Source organism: Triticum aestivum, chromosome 5B, assembly GCF_018294505.1.
Source record: "Triticum aestivum cultivar Chinese Spring chromosome 5B, IWGSC CS RefSeq v2.1, whole genome shotgun sequence".
In the NCBI taxonomy this organism is placed as follows: Eukaryota; Viridiplantae; Streptophyta; class Magnoliopsida; order Poales; family Poaceae; genus Triticum; species Triticum aestivum.
Window position 1 is genome coordinate 438,658,968 of NC_057807.1, and position 19,149 is coordinate 438,678,116.

A 19,149-nucleotide genomic window follows, 5' to 3' on the forward strand; every position below is an offset into this window, starting at 1 on the left:
ATTGCGAATCAGGAAAAGCTAAAATATCTTATAATTCGAAACAGAGTACCATCTAAGCTGCACCAACTTGAATAATGCCGAACCATTTGCTAAAAAATAAATCTTCCACATCAAATACTGCAAGTGTGCATGTTGCCCCCACGATGTATATGCTTATTGGAAGTTTCAAAAGATATTTCAGATCTTCTAACGAATAGATTATTGCTCACACAGAGTGTAGACGTCTGTACTTTTGTAGGGAGCCATGCTGTTGTATGTGTCCGGTACTGTCCACCATTTGAATACTGGGCCTTTGCTGCTTGCTGGGCCAATGTCCTTGATATTTTTCTGATTTTGGATTCTACCGGTGGTTGAAGAAGCCGTCACGCAATCAGAGAGCGGATAGCGGTAACTGCGGAGACCTGGAGTGCGATGCTTGCGTCCACGGCGGCTAGTTACTGCCAGAGAGGAGGTCGATAAGTAGCACTCCCGGAGGATAACGGTGGGATTAAGCTTGTGGCCGCGGGCTTCTTCTTCTTCTTCTTCTTCTTCTTCGCCTGGGGGCTTTGTTGATGATTCCGCTGTAAGTTTTCTTCAGATTCCAGCAATCTTTTTACCTGGTGTCGGATTCGGCCGCGGTGTCTTGTGTGGCTAGCTAAGTGGTTTTGAAGTTGGGGATGAACTGGAACCTGGAACTGGAAGCAACTTGGACTAGAACCCTGTAGAATGAGTGAGTGATGGGTTAGTATGCGTAGGCGTGTTAGTGGCTTTGTTGGATGCGCCCTGAAGGCTTTCTGCTGCTCCAGTTCATGGTCCTTCGTTGCTGCTGCATCTACTAGAAAAAGTTGGCCGTGCCTTCGTTTCAACCCCAGGCTGCGCGGCGGAACACTTCAAACTTCATTTGCAGCTTTGCAGGGCTATTCTAACCAATTCAAGTTGAAAATCAGAGCTAGTAGTACATGCTAGACCAGTGACTGAAAATAGTAGAATGCCTTCTTTTCCGAGGGTATACGACCAAAGCAAAGCCGATTCTCTTGGAAGGAATTCTGTTCTGGAAGCACAAATATACTGAAAACTTAGTCAGCATAATCAAATAGTACTATTTGTTTGGCAGAATGAAAATCCAACGCCTTAAGATGTTCAATAGTATTCTATATAGGCGGGGATGGTGTGTTAACTAATAGTACAAGCAATCATCTGTCTTTAACGAATACATAAGATGGACGGTTTTCCCCTCTTGGATCTGATAAGCCGTTCCCATTGAAAAATGGGCTGTTTCTGTCAAAAGTTCGAAGTGATCGCATGATCCTAGAACTGAATCAATCTTCATCGATTATAGATATACTAGCACCTTCCGTTTCTGAAAGCTTCCAATTTTATGGCATATTACAGGACTTGTCAGGCACAACTTTCACAGGGGAAAAAAGGTGCTTGGAAATGGCCAGTGACACAAACGATGCAGAGCAAGAGCAGGCAACCGAAAATCAGTTGGCAAGCATCAGCCGCCTCACACCAGACGTCCTGCACGAGATACTTCTCCGGCTTCCGGTCAGCACTCTGCAGAGACTCTGCCGGACGTGTCACCAATGGCGCGGGGTGATCAGCGACCCCTGCTTCATCATGGACCATGCCAATCGTGCACCCGAGCACCTCCTCCTTTTCCTGCCGAGGCTGGACGCCTCGGCGAGCCTCAAGACCGCCATGCCTGGCCGTGTGAAGCTCTTCGACGAGAAATGGTCCGTGTCAACGTGGGCGGCGTCTTCCATGGATCCGGACGACCACCTCTTCGCGTCATGCAACGGCCTGCTCTGCTTCTACCGGAAGTACACGCTGAAGATCGTCAACCCCGCGACCGGCCAGCGCCTGCACCTCTCGAAGCCCGACGGGAGATCGCTCCGTGACCTGTACTACCTCTATAGTTTCGGGTTCCACCCGGCGACGGGGGAGTACAAGCTCGTCTACTTCCTCCGCGAGCCCCGGCACGGCCGGTCGTCGGGGCAGCCGTTCCGCTTCGACGCCATCCAGGTGCACACCCTCGGCGAGGACGGGTGGCGGGACGTCAGGGCGCCGAGGGAGAGCTGCCTGGTGAACCTCGGGGTCGTCAACGTGGACGGCGCGATGTACTGGATATCGGAGGAGGAAGGGGCGTGCTGCGGCGCGGCGGTCATGGCGTTCGATCTCAAGGACGAGACCTTTGTGACGTTGAGGCCTCCGCCGTTGAGAGCGTGCGGCGTGGCGACGGACGGGCCCTGCGGCGCCCCCGCGCTGTCCTACTACGTGACGGAGGTGGAGAAGAAGGTTTGTCTGGTGACAGCCCCTTTCAGCAGCAGCGCTCCCCGGTGGCGCCGCTACAACGCCGAGGTCTCCGGGAGGATGGACGTCTGGACGCTCGAGAGCCGGGGCGAGGACAGGTGGTCGCTCAAGTACAGCGTCGACCTGTCGCCGTCGGCGCCGCGGTGCGTCCCGCAGCCGTGCTTCGTCCGCGGGGGGAAGGTTCTGCTGCACGGCCGCGACGGCGACGCGTTCTGCCGGGACCTGCGGGGCGACGAGGACGGCGGGGAGGAGGTGAGGCTGCTGAATTTCAGGCCTTACAGGTACTACGAGACGCAGGCGTACCTGTACAAGGAGACGCTCGTCCCGTTGGACGTGTACGCCGGGGCGGCCATTGTTCGCACGCCGCACTGGCCTCTCCCTCCGCCAGGTTCCTCCTGACATGACAGTACTGGCTTTGCAGTGTTGGAGCGCCTTGTGTTCTGAATTTCTGATTACGGCTCTGCGTTTGCCTTCGGTGGTCATGGTCCAGTATAGGTGTAGGCAGCAGATGAATGAATTACTTCTGAAACATGAATGAATTATGGTGTAATTCTCGATGGAGATTTAAGCAACTGGTTATTGTAACATATTCAGAAGTAATAAGTATTTTGTGCACTAAGCTTTTCTACTTCACTCGTGTAGTGAATAGTGCAAATTCTACCCATGATATATCAAGTGGGAACCAATGGAAAATGGCAAAGCCTTCGTCCAGAAAACAGGGCAGCCTTGAAGTTTTAGATCCACCAAAGTTCTTTTTATTTTTTTAAAGAAAAAAGTTGGGCTAATTGGGCCGAACCTGGCCTGCGCAGCATAAAACACCTCGTTCCTCTTCCGCCACGCTAAAAAAGAAAGAACTTGTTCCTCTTGGGCGAAACCCCGGAGCCGCCAGAAGGGGTCGAAGAGCTGACGAGGGGGGAAGCGGCGGGAAATCGTTTCACCGTCAAGCGGAGAGCCCTCCCATCCCAATCCAATGGCGGCGACGGCGGAGCTCGTCTGATCCGAATCGCGCTCGTGAGTCCTCGATGCCCCCTTTCGCTCGCGGAATGCTTTCTCCCCCAATATCCTTCTTGTCCGCGCTTCTCCATCTGTAACGGCGGCTAGGGTTTGTAGCTACTTGACGTGGTTGAGGGGCTGACTACTTGCTGTAATGGCGCCCGAGGGCGTCTAGGGTTTGTAGCTACTTGCTGAAGTTGAGGGATTGAGGCGCCGGAGGGACGGCGCGCACGAGTGTTCGTTGGATTTGACAGTAGCCTGCATTTTTGGTACATGAGAGATTTGTTTTTGACCGTGGGTTCACTTTTTGGGTAACTAGAGATTGTTACTTTTTTTTAGCCTGGAGTAGTCAAAATTTCGGAGCAGAAATTTGGAGATGCTATCAATATCTTCCTGCACATTGGTTGGTAAATTACCTTGAAAGCGAGACAAAAAATAAAAAAAAAATGCATAAATGTTAACTTCTTTCTTTGCCCATGAAATTACTTAAATGTCAGTTTCTATGTAGCTATCATTAATTGTAATGTGTGTTCGCAGAAGGGTTTGGTATTTCAGCTGCTTCGGCATTGGGTGCTCACTGTGGTCACTGAAGAAACCAAATCAATGAAGCAAATAAATGAGAAATGCATCATAAACCACCTCCCAGGGGACCTCGTTGAGCGGGTGTTTTTCGGACTTCCAGTGAGCACTCTGTTGACGTGCGTCGGAGTCTGCAAGCACTGGCACAACATCATCCGGGATCCACAGTTTGTTGCATTGCACCTCCAGTGTGCGCCAAGTTATGCCCTTCTGTTCTTCCCGTCAGGTTTGGTTTCAGGCAAGCACTACCCTAGTGATGCTGTCCTAATTGATGAAGCCTGGTCGCCATCGACATATATAGTGCCAGTGATTGGGCCTGGTGATTTTCTTTTTGGTTCATGCAATGGCCTTCTTGGCTTATACACAAAGACATCAACGATCAAGATAGCTAACCTTGCAACTGGTGAATGTCTACATCTTGGGAAACCTGTGAAGAATCTGAAAGGTGATAATTTCTGTTTCTATAGCTTTGGATTTCATCCCGTGACAAAAGAATACAAGATTACACACTTCCTTGGTGATTGCATTAATGGTCGCCCCCATAATAAAGACAGGTTCAACATCATTCAAGTTTACACGCTTGGTGATGAGAAATGGAAAGATATCCGAACTCCAGAAGCTCTTAGCTTGATCAGTGTGAGAAACTCTGGAGTTGTCAATGTTGATGGAAAAATGTATTGGTTAACTGAAGACATGTCAGCTAGCTGGCAGCATGCAGTTATGTCCTTTGATATCAGGGAAGAAAGTTTTGCAATGATACAACTGCCAGCAGCACGCGAAGATCATGATTACTATGGTTCTCGTAAGTTCTTGATCAGAGATATAGATGGGAAAATATGTATAGTGACTGCTCAAACTAGTCGTTATGATGCCAGAACTCTTGTCGGTGAGCTGCAGATCTGGGCACTTGACAACATGGTAGAGCAAAGGTGGAGCCAGAAGTACAACATTAAGTACCCACCAGATTATATTCTGGGTCCACGTTTTGTTCACAGGGATAGGATCCTCACACAACGCGGCCGCAATAACGTATGTTCGTACGAGTTGCTTGGTGAGAACTTCGAGATTGATTCAAGTAAGATGGTGAAGCTGTTAGATTTCAGTCCCTGCAGGCACAACTTGCAATCTCACAACTGTGTGAAGTCACTTGTACGTTTAGATGTATACAAGAATGCTAAAATTGTGTGTAGGCCAAAACAGTGGGAAGGCTGGGAATTGAACAAGTGGGAGGCGTGGGAGCGTGGGCTCTCTGAGAATGAAAAATTGTGCAGTGTCATTCACCAAGTTGAGCTTAATGGAATTGTATGTCGACTGCATTCAAATTGAGTTTAGCAGATATTCATTATTCTGGAAATTTTAACAATAGCTGAGTTGCAGAAATTTAACGGAAATTCATTATTTGGCAGGCATGTGCACAACAAAATGGCATATGGTTCAATGAGATACTGCAACATATATTGGATGATGCGATTCGACGGGAAATAGGCATGAAAATTAATCAAATATTTCCAAACTTTCCAGACCAGGTAATTCTTTACCTAAATGGACGTCAGCATACCTTTATTTTCACATTTAAATTTTAATAGGCATTAATCATTTGAAAAGCAGAAGGCATATGAATGTTTGAGTGCACCATTATCGTTGTTGTAACACATGCCTTGCATGAGACTCCAGCAGACAAGACCCCTCCGGCATCTTAATTGTGTGGCACAGAAGCTGGATCAGGACAATTTAATTGCTCGTATTAATAATAGTAAGACTATTATAAAGGTATAGTGTTTTAAATTTACAAGCCAGATCATTGACGACTTTTCGTTGAAACATGTCAAATGAATAAAGTTAATTCGTTGCAATAATCTTGACTTGGATCATATCACTCAAAATCTGCCGGCAACTAGGGCTTCTTTCCCCTTGAGGTACTTGGGGCTCCCCCTCTCTGTTTGGAAGCTAAGGTTGGTGGATCTTCAATTTCTTGTGGACAAGGTTGCATCCAAGTTGACAACGTATGAGGGTCAAAACATCACCACCATTGGGCGCACGGCCCTTGTCAAGTCTGTTCTCACTTCCCAAGTGATCTACTTCATCACACCGTTGATCATCCCACCAAGTATCCTCCTCAAAGTCAACCAGCTTGAGAGAGCTTTCCTATGGTCCGGCTCGGACAAGACGACGGGGGCGAAATGCAAGGTGAATTGGGAAATTGTCTGTAGGCCACTTGAGTATGGGGGGCTTGGGGTACTCAACATGGAAAAGTTCGCGCGTGCTCTGCGGCTGCGGTGGCCTTGGTATGAATGGAAGGAGCCCACCAAGTTGTGGGTCGGGATGGGCAACCCGTGCAATGAGGAGGACCTCAACTTTTTCTATGCGTCAACCACTATCACCGTGGGCAATGGTGCGAAGACACCTTTTTGGGAATCACCTTGGCTTCTTGGGCGCAAGCCAAAGAACATTGCACCATTAATATTCGAAGTCTCCTCGCGAAAGAAGTGGAAAGTGCGCGAGGCCATCAAGCACAACGCATGGATGCTCAAGATCAAGCCTCCAACCGTTATTTCCGTTGAGTTCATCACACAATTTTTCACCCTTTGGATGCTATTGGATGAGGTGCATCTTGATGCGCTCGCCGAGGACGACATTTTATGGAAACACACGACTAGTGGGCACTACTCGGCGGCCTCGGCATATAAGGCGCAATTCATAGGGATGGTGTTTTCACCCATGGACCAAATGGTTTGGAAGGTCTGGGGTCCCCCCAAAGTAAAGTTCTTTGCTTGGTTGGCACTTCAAGATAGAATTTGGACCGCAGACAGATTAGCCAAGAGAGGATGGCCAAATTGTGGTTTGTGTCCACTTTGCAAGAGGGTGCAAGAAAGCGGGTCACACCTATTCTTCAAGTGCCGCTATACTCTAAGGCTGTGGGCGTTGGTCATTGAAAAATTTCACATCTTCGAGTTGGACACCTCTTCATGGCACTTGTTGGACTCCGTCAACGCTTGGTGGACAAGCACTTGTGACGCCGGCACGCCAAACCGTCAAGCCAAAGCCTCCCTCACCATGCTTGTGTCATGGACAATTTGGAATGAGCGAAATGCAAGAGTGTTTAGGTTTAAAAGCGCTCCACCGACTATCTTGTTTAACACCATCACGACCGAGGCCAACCTTTGGGTCACCGCCCGTGCAAAAAAATTAGGGTCTTTCATATCGCGAGAGTAATAATCCATGTGGTGTCGTGGGTGATTTGTAACAAACTCTATTCTCTCTTATTTAAAGGATGAGGCAAAGCTTTTGCCTCCGTTTCAAAAAAAAAAAAAAAACTTGTCTACAGGCTATGATGCAGACAACAAATAGTATCTTTGACATGATTGATAGTGCTGTAGATGACCAGGTAAAAGTTTACATTTGATCTAATTTTTTTCATATTTTACCTTTCTGCTATAGCTCGCTAGTTCTTGTCTCCAATATCTGTTTTAATCTCTTCCGGAATAAAAGAAATAGTTTCTTATGAAATATATAAGCAAAGTAATTGGATTATCTCATGTCATACAAATGAATGACCCCCCTTGTAATAATGCAATTATTTTCCATCCCATATTTCAATTTATGCATACACCTGTACTTTAGTTCTTTTTGCTAAGTGTGCAAGTTGTCTAGTTGTCGTGTTCATTGATTTGTTAGGTAGGTAGCCCGTACCCCACAATCAACAAATTTTGCATCAGTAAGAAATATTTTTTTCATCAAGGTTTGTGTAAGTGCCCTAAATTTGGGAACTGGGTTGGTTGCAAAACACTTTACGTGTTGATTCCTTTCTTAACTTGTATTTTCAGACTTACAGACATAGATATAGGTTCTGCCAAGTTTTATTGTCTTTTAATGGCATGGTATTGCTTTCAGTCCCATTCTTATACATTTGCTGGCAGACTTAGTGAATAATGGTTAATTGAGCATAGCTGTGCAGCTGTGTTTGGAACTAAAAGTTACTTTGGTTGCTGTCAAGTAATGTAAGAGGTACTTAAAGTTGTTCTACATCGTACAGCTTTATATAGCAGACAAATTAACATACAAGACTTGAGGAACATTCAGAGTAGGAAGCATGGATTGATTGGTAAATGTTAAATTTTCCATTTCCCGTTTTCCCGTTTGAGCTTCAAGTTCAAAATTTGGCGACATGATTATTATGCTGTCTGTGCACCTTTTCTTTTTAAAGGAACTGAAAACATGCTGTTATCTTTTCCTGTAATGGGAATTCTAGACTTTTTCCTGATGTGTGATGAAAGTACCATTGTCTTGTGTTTGAACCTTACTCATGTTTCAGATTGGTGCTTCAAGTTCAAATGCTGGCATTTCTTCTCAGAATCACAGCGAGGGCGATGACACGAAGACTTGATACTTGAGAGCTTATCGTCATTCTTCTCAGCCTACTAAGGCTGTTATTCAACTCTTGCTTCTTTTTACCGTTGAGGGACTTGTTAGCTCTTTCGCCTGTAGAGCAGTTATTTCTGCAGTACCACCGTTATGTTTTCTCCATTTCAATTTATTGCACTTGGACCTGATTAAAAATATTGGTCTGTTTGAGACACTGAAGAATTTGCGTACTGAAAGACCTTTGATCAGAAGATCCAAACCAGGTTCCTGACACTGGGTTGCTGGCAGCCCTGTATTCTGAATCTCTGTTACAATTCTGCGTTTGACTTTTGGGGTCATGGCCCAATACAGTACCAAGGTATATTACGTATCTTACGTATCTTTAGAACATGATCATGCCGGAAATATGAATTGTGGCATAATTCCGGTCAGAGTTCTAAGCAAGTGGCTAAATATGTAAATATCCATTACTGTTTTGTGCAGTTAGCGTTGTTTGTTAATTTGTGAACTGCAACGCCTCCAATTTCCACGCCCTGAACACAGCGACCATGATCTTGATCCCGAAACACAAGGGCGCAACGCAGCTCACTGACTTCAGGCCTGTTAGCCTGATCCACAGCGTCGCCAAATTGATGGCAAGGAGGCTGCAACATATCATGAATGATTTGATCTCCCCCTGCCAAAGCGCATTCACAAAAAAAAAGATCCATCCTCAACAACTTTATGCATGTCCAGGCCATGATCAAAACCCTGAAATCAAAGCGAGAAAGACGCCGGCCATCCTCCTGAAGATGGGTCGATATTGCCAAGGCATTTGACAGTGTTTCCTGGGAGTTCTTGCTTGATCTGATGCGCGCAAGAGGGTTTGGAATCCGATGGATAAATTGGGTCGCCGGTCTCCTGGCCACTTGATCCACCAAACAAGATTTGCATTAGTCGTCAACTCGTCATCGCAGAGGGCTTCGACAGGGCGACCCGGCCCCTATCGCCCCTACTCTTTCTTGGTCCTCGTCATGGACTCCCTGACGGCCCTCTTGGAAGCGGACTGCCGCAGCCAAGTGTTTCAGCAAATCGGTCGAATCACCATGCCTTCCCGAGTTTCAATATACGCCGATGACGTTGTGCTCTTCATCAGCCCATCCCGGACTGAGATGCATGCCAATGCCGTTGTCACTCTTCTGGAGTTGTTCCACTCCATCTCGGGGCTGCGGACCAACTGGAGCAAGATTGCAGCGACTCCGATCAAATGCTGCCACAACCACGAGACGGCCCTGTTGGCTTAGAGGAAACAGCATGCCCTACAAAATGAAAACCTTACCAAACACCGGTTGGAAATATTAACACTTTTCTGATTAGACTAATCCACGAGTAAACAGTAAGCATGGCAAATACGGTATGCATCTCATACCGATTCCTAGGCATACTAGCACGTACAGAACATAGAAGCAAACCATCTATGAGCAGCACATATACGGCTAGCAGAAGCACGAGTAAATGAGGGATGAACAGATGATACCCTCCGGTTGGCCAGGCCAACGCGGCAGCGGCAACAACAGCCTCGGCTTCGTCCTTGGCCTTCTTCTTGGCGGCGGCGTCGTCAGCCATGGTGTTGATGCAGGGGAAGTAGTGGAAGCAGAGGCTGACGGAGCTGGGGACAGATCGGGAGCAGTCGCGACGAGACGCTCCCCAAAAACCTTATTGCTGTTCTCTCGGGCAGGATCTCGAACGGCAGGGTTCCAGAGGCACCTGCTCTCCCGACCAATCGTGCACGCGGTCGTCGGGATGGGATCACCGGAAGCAGCACAGAGCAAGGAACAGTAGATGACGGCTAGGTTACGCGAGAGGGAGTGATTGAACCGAACTAGGTCACTCCACTGGGCAGAGCCTTCTTATATAGGCCGTCGGGTAGAAGTCGTGGGCTGGGGCGGAAGCCCACGACTGAGTCGACGCACTCCCCGACAAGGGAGTTGACGAATGCCGGCAACGCAAGCGCGTCGTGACGAGGCGAGGCGGGCGGCGGCGGAGGAGGAGCGCGCGTGTACCACTCCTCTTCCCAAGCTCCCAATGGCAAGTGGTAAAGCAGCCCTTATAAAGGGGTCTCAAGTCTCCTCAACTAGCAAGGTGGGACTAAACTTCCCACCACCTGCCATCTCACACACGGGCCTCAAGATTAACCAGGGATTAGTGTCTTATATGGGCCTAAGCCCATCCATAATCCATCAACCCCCCACCAGATCTTGAGGCACATAAGTTTGTCAACTGTTCCAAACAATGTTTGATGTATCAGAAATTTCAGTGGAGACTGTTAAGTTGAACTTCCACCTAGAGCAACAGGATTAGACTTCTTCACAACTGAACAATGGACTATGCCTTGAATTGTCAGTTTGGCGTGCAGAAGTTTCGCCTATTGTCAGCTGATACGTGGCTGTCGAAGGCTAAACCCCACGGGTGGAGCTTATTAGTCATACTCCGTACCTTCTCATGAGCTTCCTAGAGATCACCCAATCTCATAGACTGTTGCAGTCGAACTCACATAGGTGTGTTCCTCCAAAGAATGCTCTGTAGGTTAGCATCTTGCTTACACAAGCTTTGGAACACATTAAGACAAAAGTCAGCCTGCCTTACAGAATTGAGAGTAGTACTGCATCTCCAACGGAGTGGGTTTATTAAGGATACTCTCCTCAGTTAACCGCTGGATTGTTTTCCCAGGTCCTAATTCACGGGATCTCCGATCACATAGGTTGGGTTACCCCCATGGTAACTTACGTGGGTCTCATACCCATCTCCCTTGATGCATTTTCTATCACAATCCGTGGTAGCTCTTTAGTAAAAGGGTCTGCCAGATTCTTAGCCGTCTGGATATAATCCAACGCTATTACTCTGGAGTTTCTTAATTTTCTGACAGATTTCAATCTTCTTCTTATGTGCTTTGTGGATTTCATGTTATCCTTTGAACTCTTAGCCTTGGCAATCACGGTTTGATTGTCACAGTTCATAAGGACAGCCAGCACTGGTTTATCAACCACCGGCAAGTCCATCAAAAGCTCTCGAAGCCATTCTGCTTCGACGCATGATGTGTCTAATGCTGTGAGTTCTGCTTCCATAGTCGATCTGGTTAAGATCGTCTGCTTGCAAGACTTCCAGGAAACAGCACCACCACCAAGTGTGAAGACATGTCCACTTGTGGCTTTCATCTCATCAGCATCAGATATCCAATTTGAATCACTATACCCCTCAAGTACCGTCGGGTACCCAAAATAGTGAATCCCATAGTTCGTAGTACCTTGCAAGTAACGCATCACTCGCTCAACAGCATGCCAATGCACATCTCCCGGATTGGAAACAAACCGGCTCAGTTTGCACACAGCAAATGAGATGTCAGGACGAGTAGCACATGCTAGGTACATGAGTGAACCAACCACTTGAGAATATCTCAATTGATCTATAGCCGTGCCTTCGAACTTTCGAATCTGCACGCTAGGATCATATGGTGTTGCAGAAGGTTTGCAGTCCAAATATCCAAAACGGCTCAAAATCTGCTCAACATAGTGGGATTGCAAAAGTGTAATTCCACCCTCAGGGTTTCTCAGTAGCTTGATGTTCAAGATAACATCAGCCGCACCCATGTCTTTCATCTCAATGTTATGAGATAGAAAAGCCTTGATCTCCTCAATGACTTTGAGGTGGGTCCCAAATATCAGTATGTCATCGACATACAGACAGAGTATAACTCCTTCACCCCCACCATAGCGATAGTATACACATTTGTCAGAACAACAAAGCCAGCAGATGTCATAGTAGTGTTGAACTTCTCATGCCATTGCTTAGGCACTTGTTTCAGGCCATACAAGGATTTCACTAGCTTGCACACCTATCTTTCCTGACCATTTACTACAAAGCCATCTGGATGTTGCATGTAAATTTCCTCGTCTAGCTCTTCGTTAAGGAAAGCCGTCTTAATGTCCATCTGATGAACGAGGAGACCATGTGAGGCAGCCAAAGCGAGTAACACTCGAATGGTTGTCAGTCTAGCCACGTGTGAGTAAGTGTCGAAGAAATCCTCTTCTTCTTTCTGGGTATAACCCTTGGCCACAAGCCTAGCCTTGTACTTCTCAATAGTACCATCGGGCCTAAGCTTCTTCTTAAACACCCACTTACATCCCAATGGTTTACAACCATAAGGATGATCAGTGATCTTCCATGTCCCGTTAGCCAAGATGGAATCCATCTCGCTACGAACCGCATCCTTCCAGTAGTCAGCATCCGGAGATGCATAAGCTTCTGAAATGGAACTGGGAGTGTCATCATCCACGAGGTACATGAGGAAATCATCACCAAAGGACTTTGCAGTCCTTTGTATCTTGCTCCTAACAGGAGCTTCCTCATCATCCTTCGTGGAACTCTCATCACTTTTATGTTCATAATATTCCATCGGAATGGCAGGTTCAGGAGTCTCGTCAGATTCTAGTCTAGAAGTGCTTTGCATATCTCTCATGGGGAAAATGTCCTAAAAGAATGTAGCATCCCTAGACTCCATGATCGTACCGACCTTCACGTCGTGTACGTCAGATTTCACCACTAGAAATCTATAGCCAACACTATGCTTGGCATAGCCAAGAAAAACGGAATCCACAGTCTTTGGTCCCAACTTCCGCTTTTTGGTTATCGGCACGTTGACTTTCGCCAAGCAGCCCCAAGTACGTAAGTAAGAGAGTGTAGTTCTTTTCTTTTCCCATTGCTCATAGGGAGTAGTTTCATTATCCTTTGTGGGAACTTTATTCAGGACATGACATGATGTCAATACAACCTCCCCCCACCATGCCTTGGATAAACCCGATGTATCTAACATGGGTTGACCAAATCAGTTAGAGTACAGTTTTTCTGTTCGGCAACCTGTTTGACTGGGGTGAGTAGGGAGGCGTCCTCTTATGAATAATACCATGTTCCGCACAGAACAAATCAAACTCATTAGAAAAGTACTCTCCACCACGATCATACCGGACCCATTTTATTTTATTCTCAAGTTGGTTCTCAACTTCGGCCTTATAGACTTTAAAGTAGTGTAGAGCCTCATCCTTAGTATTTAACAAATACACATAGCAGAATCTAGTGGAATCATCAATCAGTGTTATGAAGTATTTCTTTCCACCTTTAGTCAACACACCATTCATCTCATAGAGATCTGAATGTATGAGCTCTAACGGTTCCAGGTGTCTCTCCTTCGCAAGCTTGTGAGGCTTACGAGGTTGCTTAGCTTGCACACACGCATGGCACTTAGAGCCTTTGGCTGAAGTGAAACTCGATATTAAGTCCATTTTAGCTAGCCGCATCATACAACCGAAATTTATGTGACAAATAGGTGAATGCCAAACTTCACATTCATTCACATTAGAATGAATTTGGTTCACGACTTTATTACAGAAATCACTAGGGAAAGGCGAAACAAACCACCACAATCATATCATTTTCCAACAAATAGCCCATGCTGAGATACGACTACTTTGTTGGACTCAAATACTAACTTAAACCCTTCTTTACACAGAAGGGATCCACTAACGAGATTCTTCTTGATGGCGGGGACATGCTGCATGTTCTTTAGTTGCACGATCTTTCCCGAAGTATATTTCAGATCGACCGTGCCAACACCATGAACAGAAGCATGCGAGCCATTCCCCATCAGGACGGAACAATCTCGTGCGACCTGGTAAGAAGAAAACAAAGACAAATCAGCACACACATGAATATTGGCCCCAGTGTTAACCCACCAATCGGTGGATTGACAAACTAAAAGTATGGTAAACAGATTACCATACCCAGATGCCGCATCATTGTTGCTCAGAGTGACATTGACAGACTTGGAGTCCTGTCCTGACTTCTTGTACTTGTTTGGGAACTTGTTTGCCCAGTGTTCCTCTGAATCACAAGTAAAGCAGCCATCTCTACTTTTGTCTTTCTTCTTACCCTTCTTCTTAAAGGTAGTATTATGCTGGATAGAGTTCTTTCCCTTGAACTTGTGGAAGTTCTTCTGCACCGCATTGGCACTAGAAGAACCCTCTGCCCCTTTCACGTGTGAGTCCTTTGCTCTCGAGTTCTTCTCAACACTGAGATGACTGATGACATCCTCAACAGAGAATTCACGTCTCAAGTGCTTGAGAGAAGTAGCAAAGTTCCTCCATCCAGGAGGGAGTTTTGCAATAATGCAACCCGCGACAAATTTGTCCGGTAACTCACACTTCAGGAGCTCTAGCTCCTTAGCGATGCACTGTATCTCATGAGCCTGTTCCAATACAGAACGGTTATCAACCATCATGTAATCATGGAACTGCTCCATGGCATACAGTTCGCTCCTAGCATCGGTTGCGCCGAACTTAACTTCGAGCGCATCCCACAAGTTTTTGGCAACACGCGAATGGAGATATGCGTCATCCAACTTGTCTTCGATGACAGTAAGAACGGATCCCACAAAGATGGTGGTTGCCTCCCTAAACGCCTTTTCCTGTTTAGGAACAATCATTTCTATGGGAGACACAACACCAACCTAGAACACGTTCATTGCTGTGAGCCACAAGGTGGTCCTTGTCTGCCAACGCTTAAAATGTGTCCCAGTAAACTTTTCCGGTTTCAGTGTCGCAGCAAAGCCTTGAATCGAAAAGTGCCTAAAATAAGGTTTTTGGATTGTTGGAAATATTAGCACTTTTTTGATTAGACTAATCCACAAGGAACAGTAGATGATGGCTAGGTTAAATAAGCTTTGTCTTGGCTCATTCCCGCAACCCGCGGCGCGCACGCGTCGTGGCGAGGCGGCGGAGGAGGAGGAGCGCGCGTGTACCACTCCTCCTCCCAAGCTCCCAATGGCAAGTGGTAGAGCAGCCCTTATAAAGGGGTCTCAACTCTCCTCAACTAGCAAGGTGGGACTAAACTTCCCACCACCTGCCATCTCACACATAGGCCTCAAGATTAACCAGGGATTAGTGCCTTATATGGGCCTAAGCCCATCCATAATCCATCATCACCTACCTCGGCTTGCTGTTGTCTGATTCAAGGATAAGAAGAGAATATCTACAACCAATCCTTGACGCATTGGCCAAGAGACTCCGTGGCTGGACATGTAAGCTCATTGTACTACCGGGAAGAATCCCATTTGCTCTCTCTGCCACACCGACCCTGAGACGGCGTTACATCTCATCGCTGGCTATCCCTTCTCCCAGCAAGTTTGGGCAAAAACGACCTTCTACTTGGGGAGGCCTTTCTCTGACCTGGACATGTCCATGGCAGGCAGCCTAAGCTCTCGGTTCCGACGATCGATCTCCAGAGCCACCGGGAAGGCTGCCTGCCTGCTTGTTTCTTGGTACCTCTGGAAGGAACGGAACGACAAGACCTTCAACGCTAAATTCAGCTATGTTGCACACGTTCATGGGAGAATCATTGACGAGGCAAGAACCTGGCTACAGGCGGGACTGGCTGCAATGAGCGATTTCTTTGAACCACCCTGATTACTAGTGCGAAACTACTACACAGCCGACACTACCTGCACTATTCATGGATGATAGGCAGTCTGATGGATGTAGGCTATTTGGTTTGTGTCCTTCTTAGCCCTGCCAAATCGTTGGCGATGTTGGCTAGCCAAAAAGTTGGCGAACGATTCCCTTGCCCGCGATTCTGCCAACTAATTGGCGCAAAAGAAGGAGGGAAGGCTGAGGCGGGGCTGGCATGCCAATTATTTGGATCCGATCCAAACGCCACCACCAGCTAGTCAATGACCAATTTTTTGGTCGGGCAAGTCACGGCTCTAAACCAAACAGCCCCGTAGACCTGGCCATGGGCAGCCCGGCCCAAAAATCCTGGGCCGGGCTGAGCCCGAGCGTGCCATCGGGCCGGGCTCGGGCCTGCAAAAAACGTGATTTTAGCCATAGCCGATGTCAATTTTACCCATGAGTACGGGTACTTGCGGATACCGTACCCGCATGGGCAGGGTATGGTCACAATTTTATACCTTGGATAGTACCCATACCCTACCCGTTAAGTCAGGGGTAGGGTATGGGTATGACCTTGTACCTGCGGGTATACCCATACCCTACCCGTTTATACTCACATGTGGACCTTACTTGGGGATGTTTGTTATTTGTTTGTTGCCAGGTGTTATTTGGTGAAATGTGTCATGAGATTGTGATCCTATGTTGAAGTTGTCACCAATTGTCAATTTGAATTGAGATAATTTTCATGCACTCATCTATCTGTTATTGAGTTGTGATAAATGTTTTTTCCCAAGAAACTATAAATGTTTTTAGTCAAATATTCTGTTATTGATTGGTGGGATCTTGAGCCATCATTACTCTTCTTGTCGGCCTTGAGATCGGCCGCAAGTTGTGTCCCCTTTGGTTTTCCATTCAGTATGATCCAACAATGGCTAAATGCAAATGGCTTCTTCTCCATTTCGTGATACATAGTGACCGCCAGTACCATCCAGCAAAAAAAATATACGAGCATGAGAATGCAAAAAAAGCAAGCATACGCAAATGATGACAAGATGAAGTAGCTTATGTTAGTTGCCACTCCCATCTTACTTTGAGAGCAGTCGGTCATTTGTGGGTAGTAGCCGATGTACTTGTTCACTTCCTCTTGAATGACCCCCCATCGATGTTGGAGAGATGCCACATTGCGGTTGGTGACGATAGGATGCGGCTCCACATATTCCTTTTGTTCATGATATTCCTTTCCAATCTTCTCCCAATACTTATCCCCCCTTTGCTTGGTGCCACATATTGGATCCATTGTTGTGGCCAACCAAGTTTTGAACAACAAGATAGCCTCATGTAAGTGCATCTAGTGCCACCCCTAGTTGGTTTTGGAGTATTGACGACAAACTTGGTTGAGGGACTAATGTGTTTGTGAGAATTGCAGGATAACATAGGTAGTAGTCCCATATTGATTCAGTTTACCTACCAGAGATGACCCCTAAAAATGTGTGAAGACATTGAAGACAATGGTGGTATGTGAAGATATTCACATTGAAGACTATGACATGAGAAGACATCGCATGAAGACTATGGAGTGCGAAGACATAGTTGTTTCATAGTTTCCTTTTCTTCTTTGTTGAGTCATAGGAACCACCGTACTATTAAGTGGGGTCCAAGTGAACAAAGTCAGAGTGACTGATGTGATGCTCAACCAAATCATATGTCTTCGAGCAAAGACAATGAGAGCAAATCTTATCCAGAGCTGGATGAGTCAGCTTTGCTTGTAGCCCAAGTCAAGCTGTCGCGTGTGTTTGAAATCTGACCATTGGACACGTGTTAGTTCCTTAGTGACCTAGGGTCATTTTGGACAAATCAGGTCGGGTTGCCTCCTGGCTATAAATAGCCCACCCCCTACACCATAAATTGGTGGCTGCTTAGAGTTACGTTTGAGAGCAACCCACCTCCGAAGCATTTGAGAGAGAAACCCTTGCGAGGACAAAGCCCAAAACACCCAGAGCCAAAGAGTGTTAGGCATCACTGAAGTCTTTCTGTCTGCGTGATTTGAAGACTTGTTACACTTGAGGACTGTGAATCCTCCAGCCGGTTAGGCGTCGTGCCCTGAGCATCCAAGAGTCATTGTGGATTGCCGGTGAACGAAGTCTGTGAAGGTTTGGAAGTCTACCTTGAAGACTTACCAGAGTGATTGGGCGAGGACTAAGTGTCCTTAGCTCAAGGGGAATAAGGTGAAGACGCAGTCTTCTGAGTTGAATCTCAGCCTCCCTAACCAGACGTACAGTTGTTACAGCAACTGGAACTGGTCCAACAAATCCTTGTCCTCTCCAAGCAACTGCTTCTATCATTTACCTCTCATTACTTACAGTTTGTCTTCGTGAAGTCATTGCCTCCCTGCATGATTTGATTGTCTTCACTGTGTGAACATTGTTGTTGTTTGGCTTCATACTACCTTCCATCCCGATCCTTACTACCTAGTTGCTGATAGTCTTCATGCTTTCACTTCATTGCTTATTTAACTATGGCTTGCCTAGTGTAGTCTACCTTCCGCTGCATATCAATAGGTTCATTGCTATTGTTTGTCTTCAAAGCCCCTGTGTTTTGAAGACTTTCATAAAAATCGCCTATTCACCCCGCCTCTAGTCGATAACTAGCACTTTCAATTGGTATCAGAGCAAGGTGCTCCCTTGTTCTGTGTGATTCGGTTTAACCACCTAGAGTTTAGCTATGTCGACTACAGGGATAATCAAGGTCTCCGCTGTGTGCCCTGTCTTCGATGGCACTGATTACCCCTACTGGAAGAATAAGATGCGTATGCATCTCGAAGCCATTGACATCGACCTCTAGTATGTCGTCAAGAACGGCGTTCCCAAGGTCGGTGAAGGTGTCATTGCTACTGATGCCAAGAGGTTCATTCAGCTGGACTCGACTGCCAAGAACATCATCTGTGGTCATCTGACCAAAGGACAGTATAGTCGTGTGAGTGCTCTAGAAACCGCGAAGCTAGTCTGGGACTGGCTCTCCAAGGTTAGCGAAGGCGTCTCAATCCAGAGAGACTCAAGGATCAGTGTTCTGCGCCAATCTCTTCAACCACTTCAAGAGAAATGACAATGAGAATGTCCAGCTGACATTTGATTGCCTCACTGATATCACAAATGAGCTTCATGCACTCGGCACCACTGAGATCACCAAGCACGAAATCATCAAGACACTTCTGAGTTCACTTGACAGCTCATTTGACACCCTGACCCTGATGATTCAAGAATGCCATGACTTCAAGACTCTCGATCCGCCTGATATACTTGAGTTGCTCAACACACATGAGTTCCAGCTATCTGAGAAAAGAGATATCTATGGTCCCAATTATGGCCGAACTCACGCTTTGAAGGCAAAGGCTGTTTCCTCATCTGAAGAAGAATCTGACTGCAGTTCTGGGGATCCTGAAGACATTGGA

General features: G+C 46.6%; 2 protein-coding genes across 2 annotated transcripts; both read left to right on the top strand.

Annotated features, from left to right (window-relative positions):
* Positions 1 to 343: 343 nt before the first annotated feature.
* Positions 344 to 2,925, top strand: LOC123112313 (putative F-box protein At3g17480). The gene is made up of 2 exons (XM_044533266.1): positions 344 to 562; positions 1,372 to 2,925. Exon 2 carries the CDS (start codon positions 1,417 to 1,419, stop codon positions 2,689 to 2,691), a length of 1,275 nt encoding a protein of 424 aa, XP_044389201.1. The 5' UTR covers positions 344 to 562; positions 1,372 to 1,416; the 3' UTR covers positions 2,692 to 2,925.
* Positions 2,926 to 3,138: 213 nt separating this feature from the next.
* On the top strand, positions 3,139 to 8,497 carry LOC123114836 (F-box protein At3g57590; the record flags this gene model as incomplete). The annotated part of the gene is made up of 6 exons (XM_044536231.1): positions 3,139 to 3,303; positions 3,823 to 5,166; positions 5,271 to 5,390; positions 5,539 to 5,634; positions 7,190 to 7,249; positions 8,177 to 8,497. Coding segments are annotated over 6 exons (1,857 nt in total), but the record flags the coding sequence as incomplete, so codon positions are not given.
* Between the last annotated feature and the right edge of the window lie 10,652 nt (positions 8,498 to 19,149).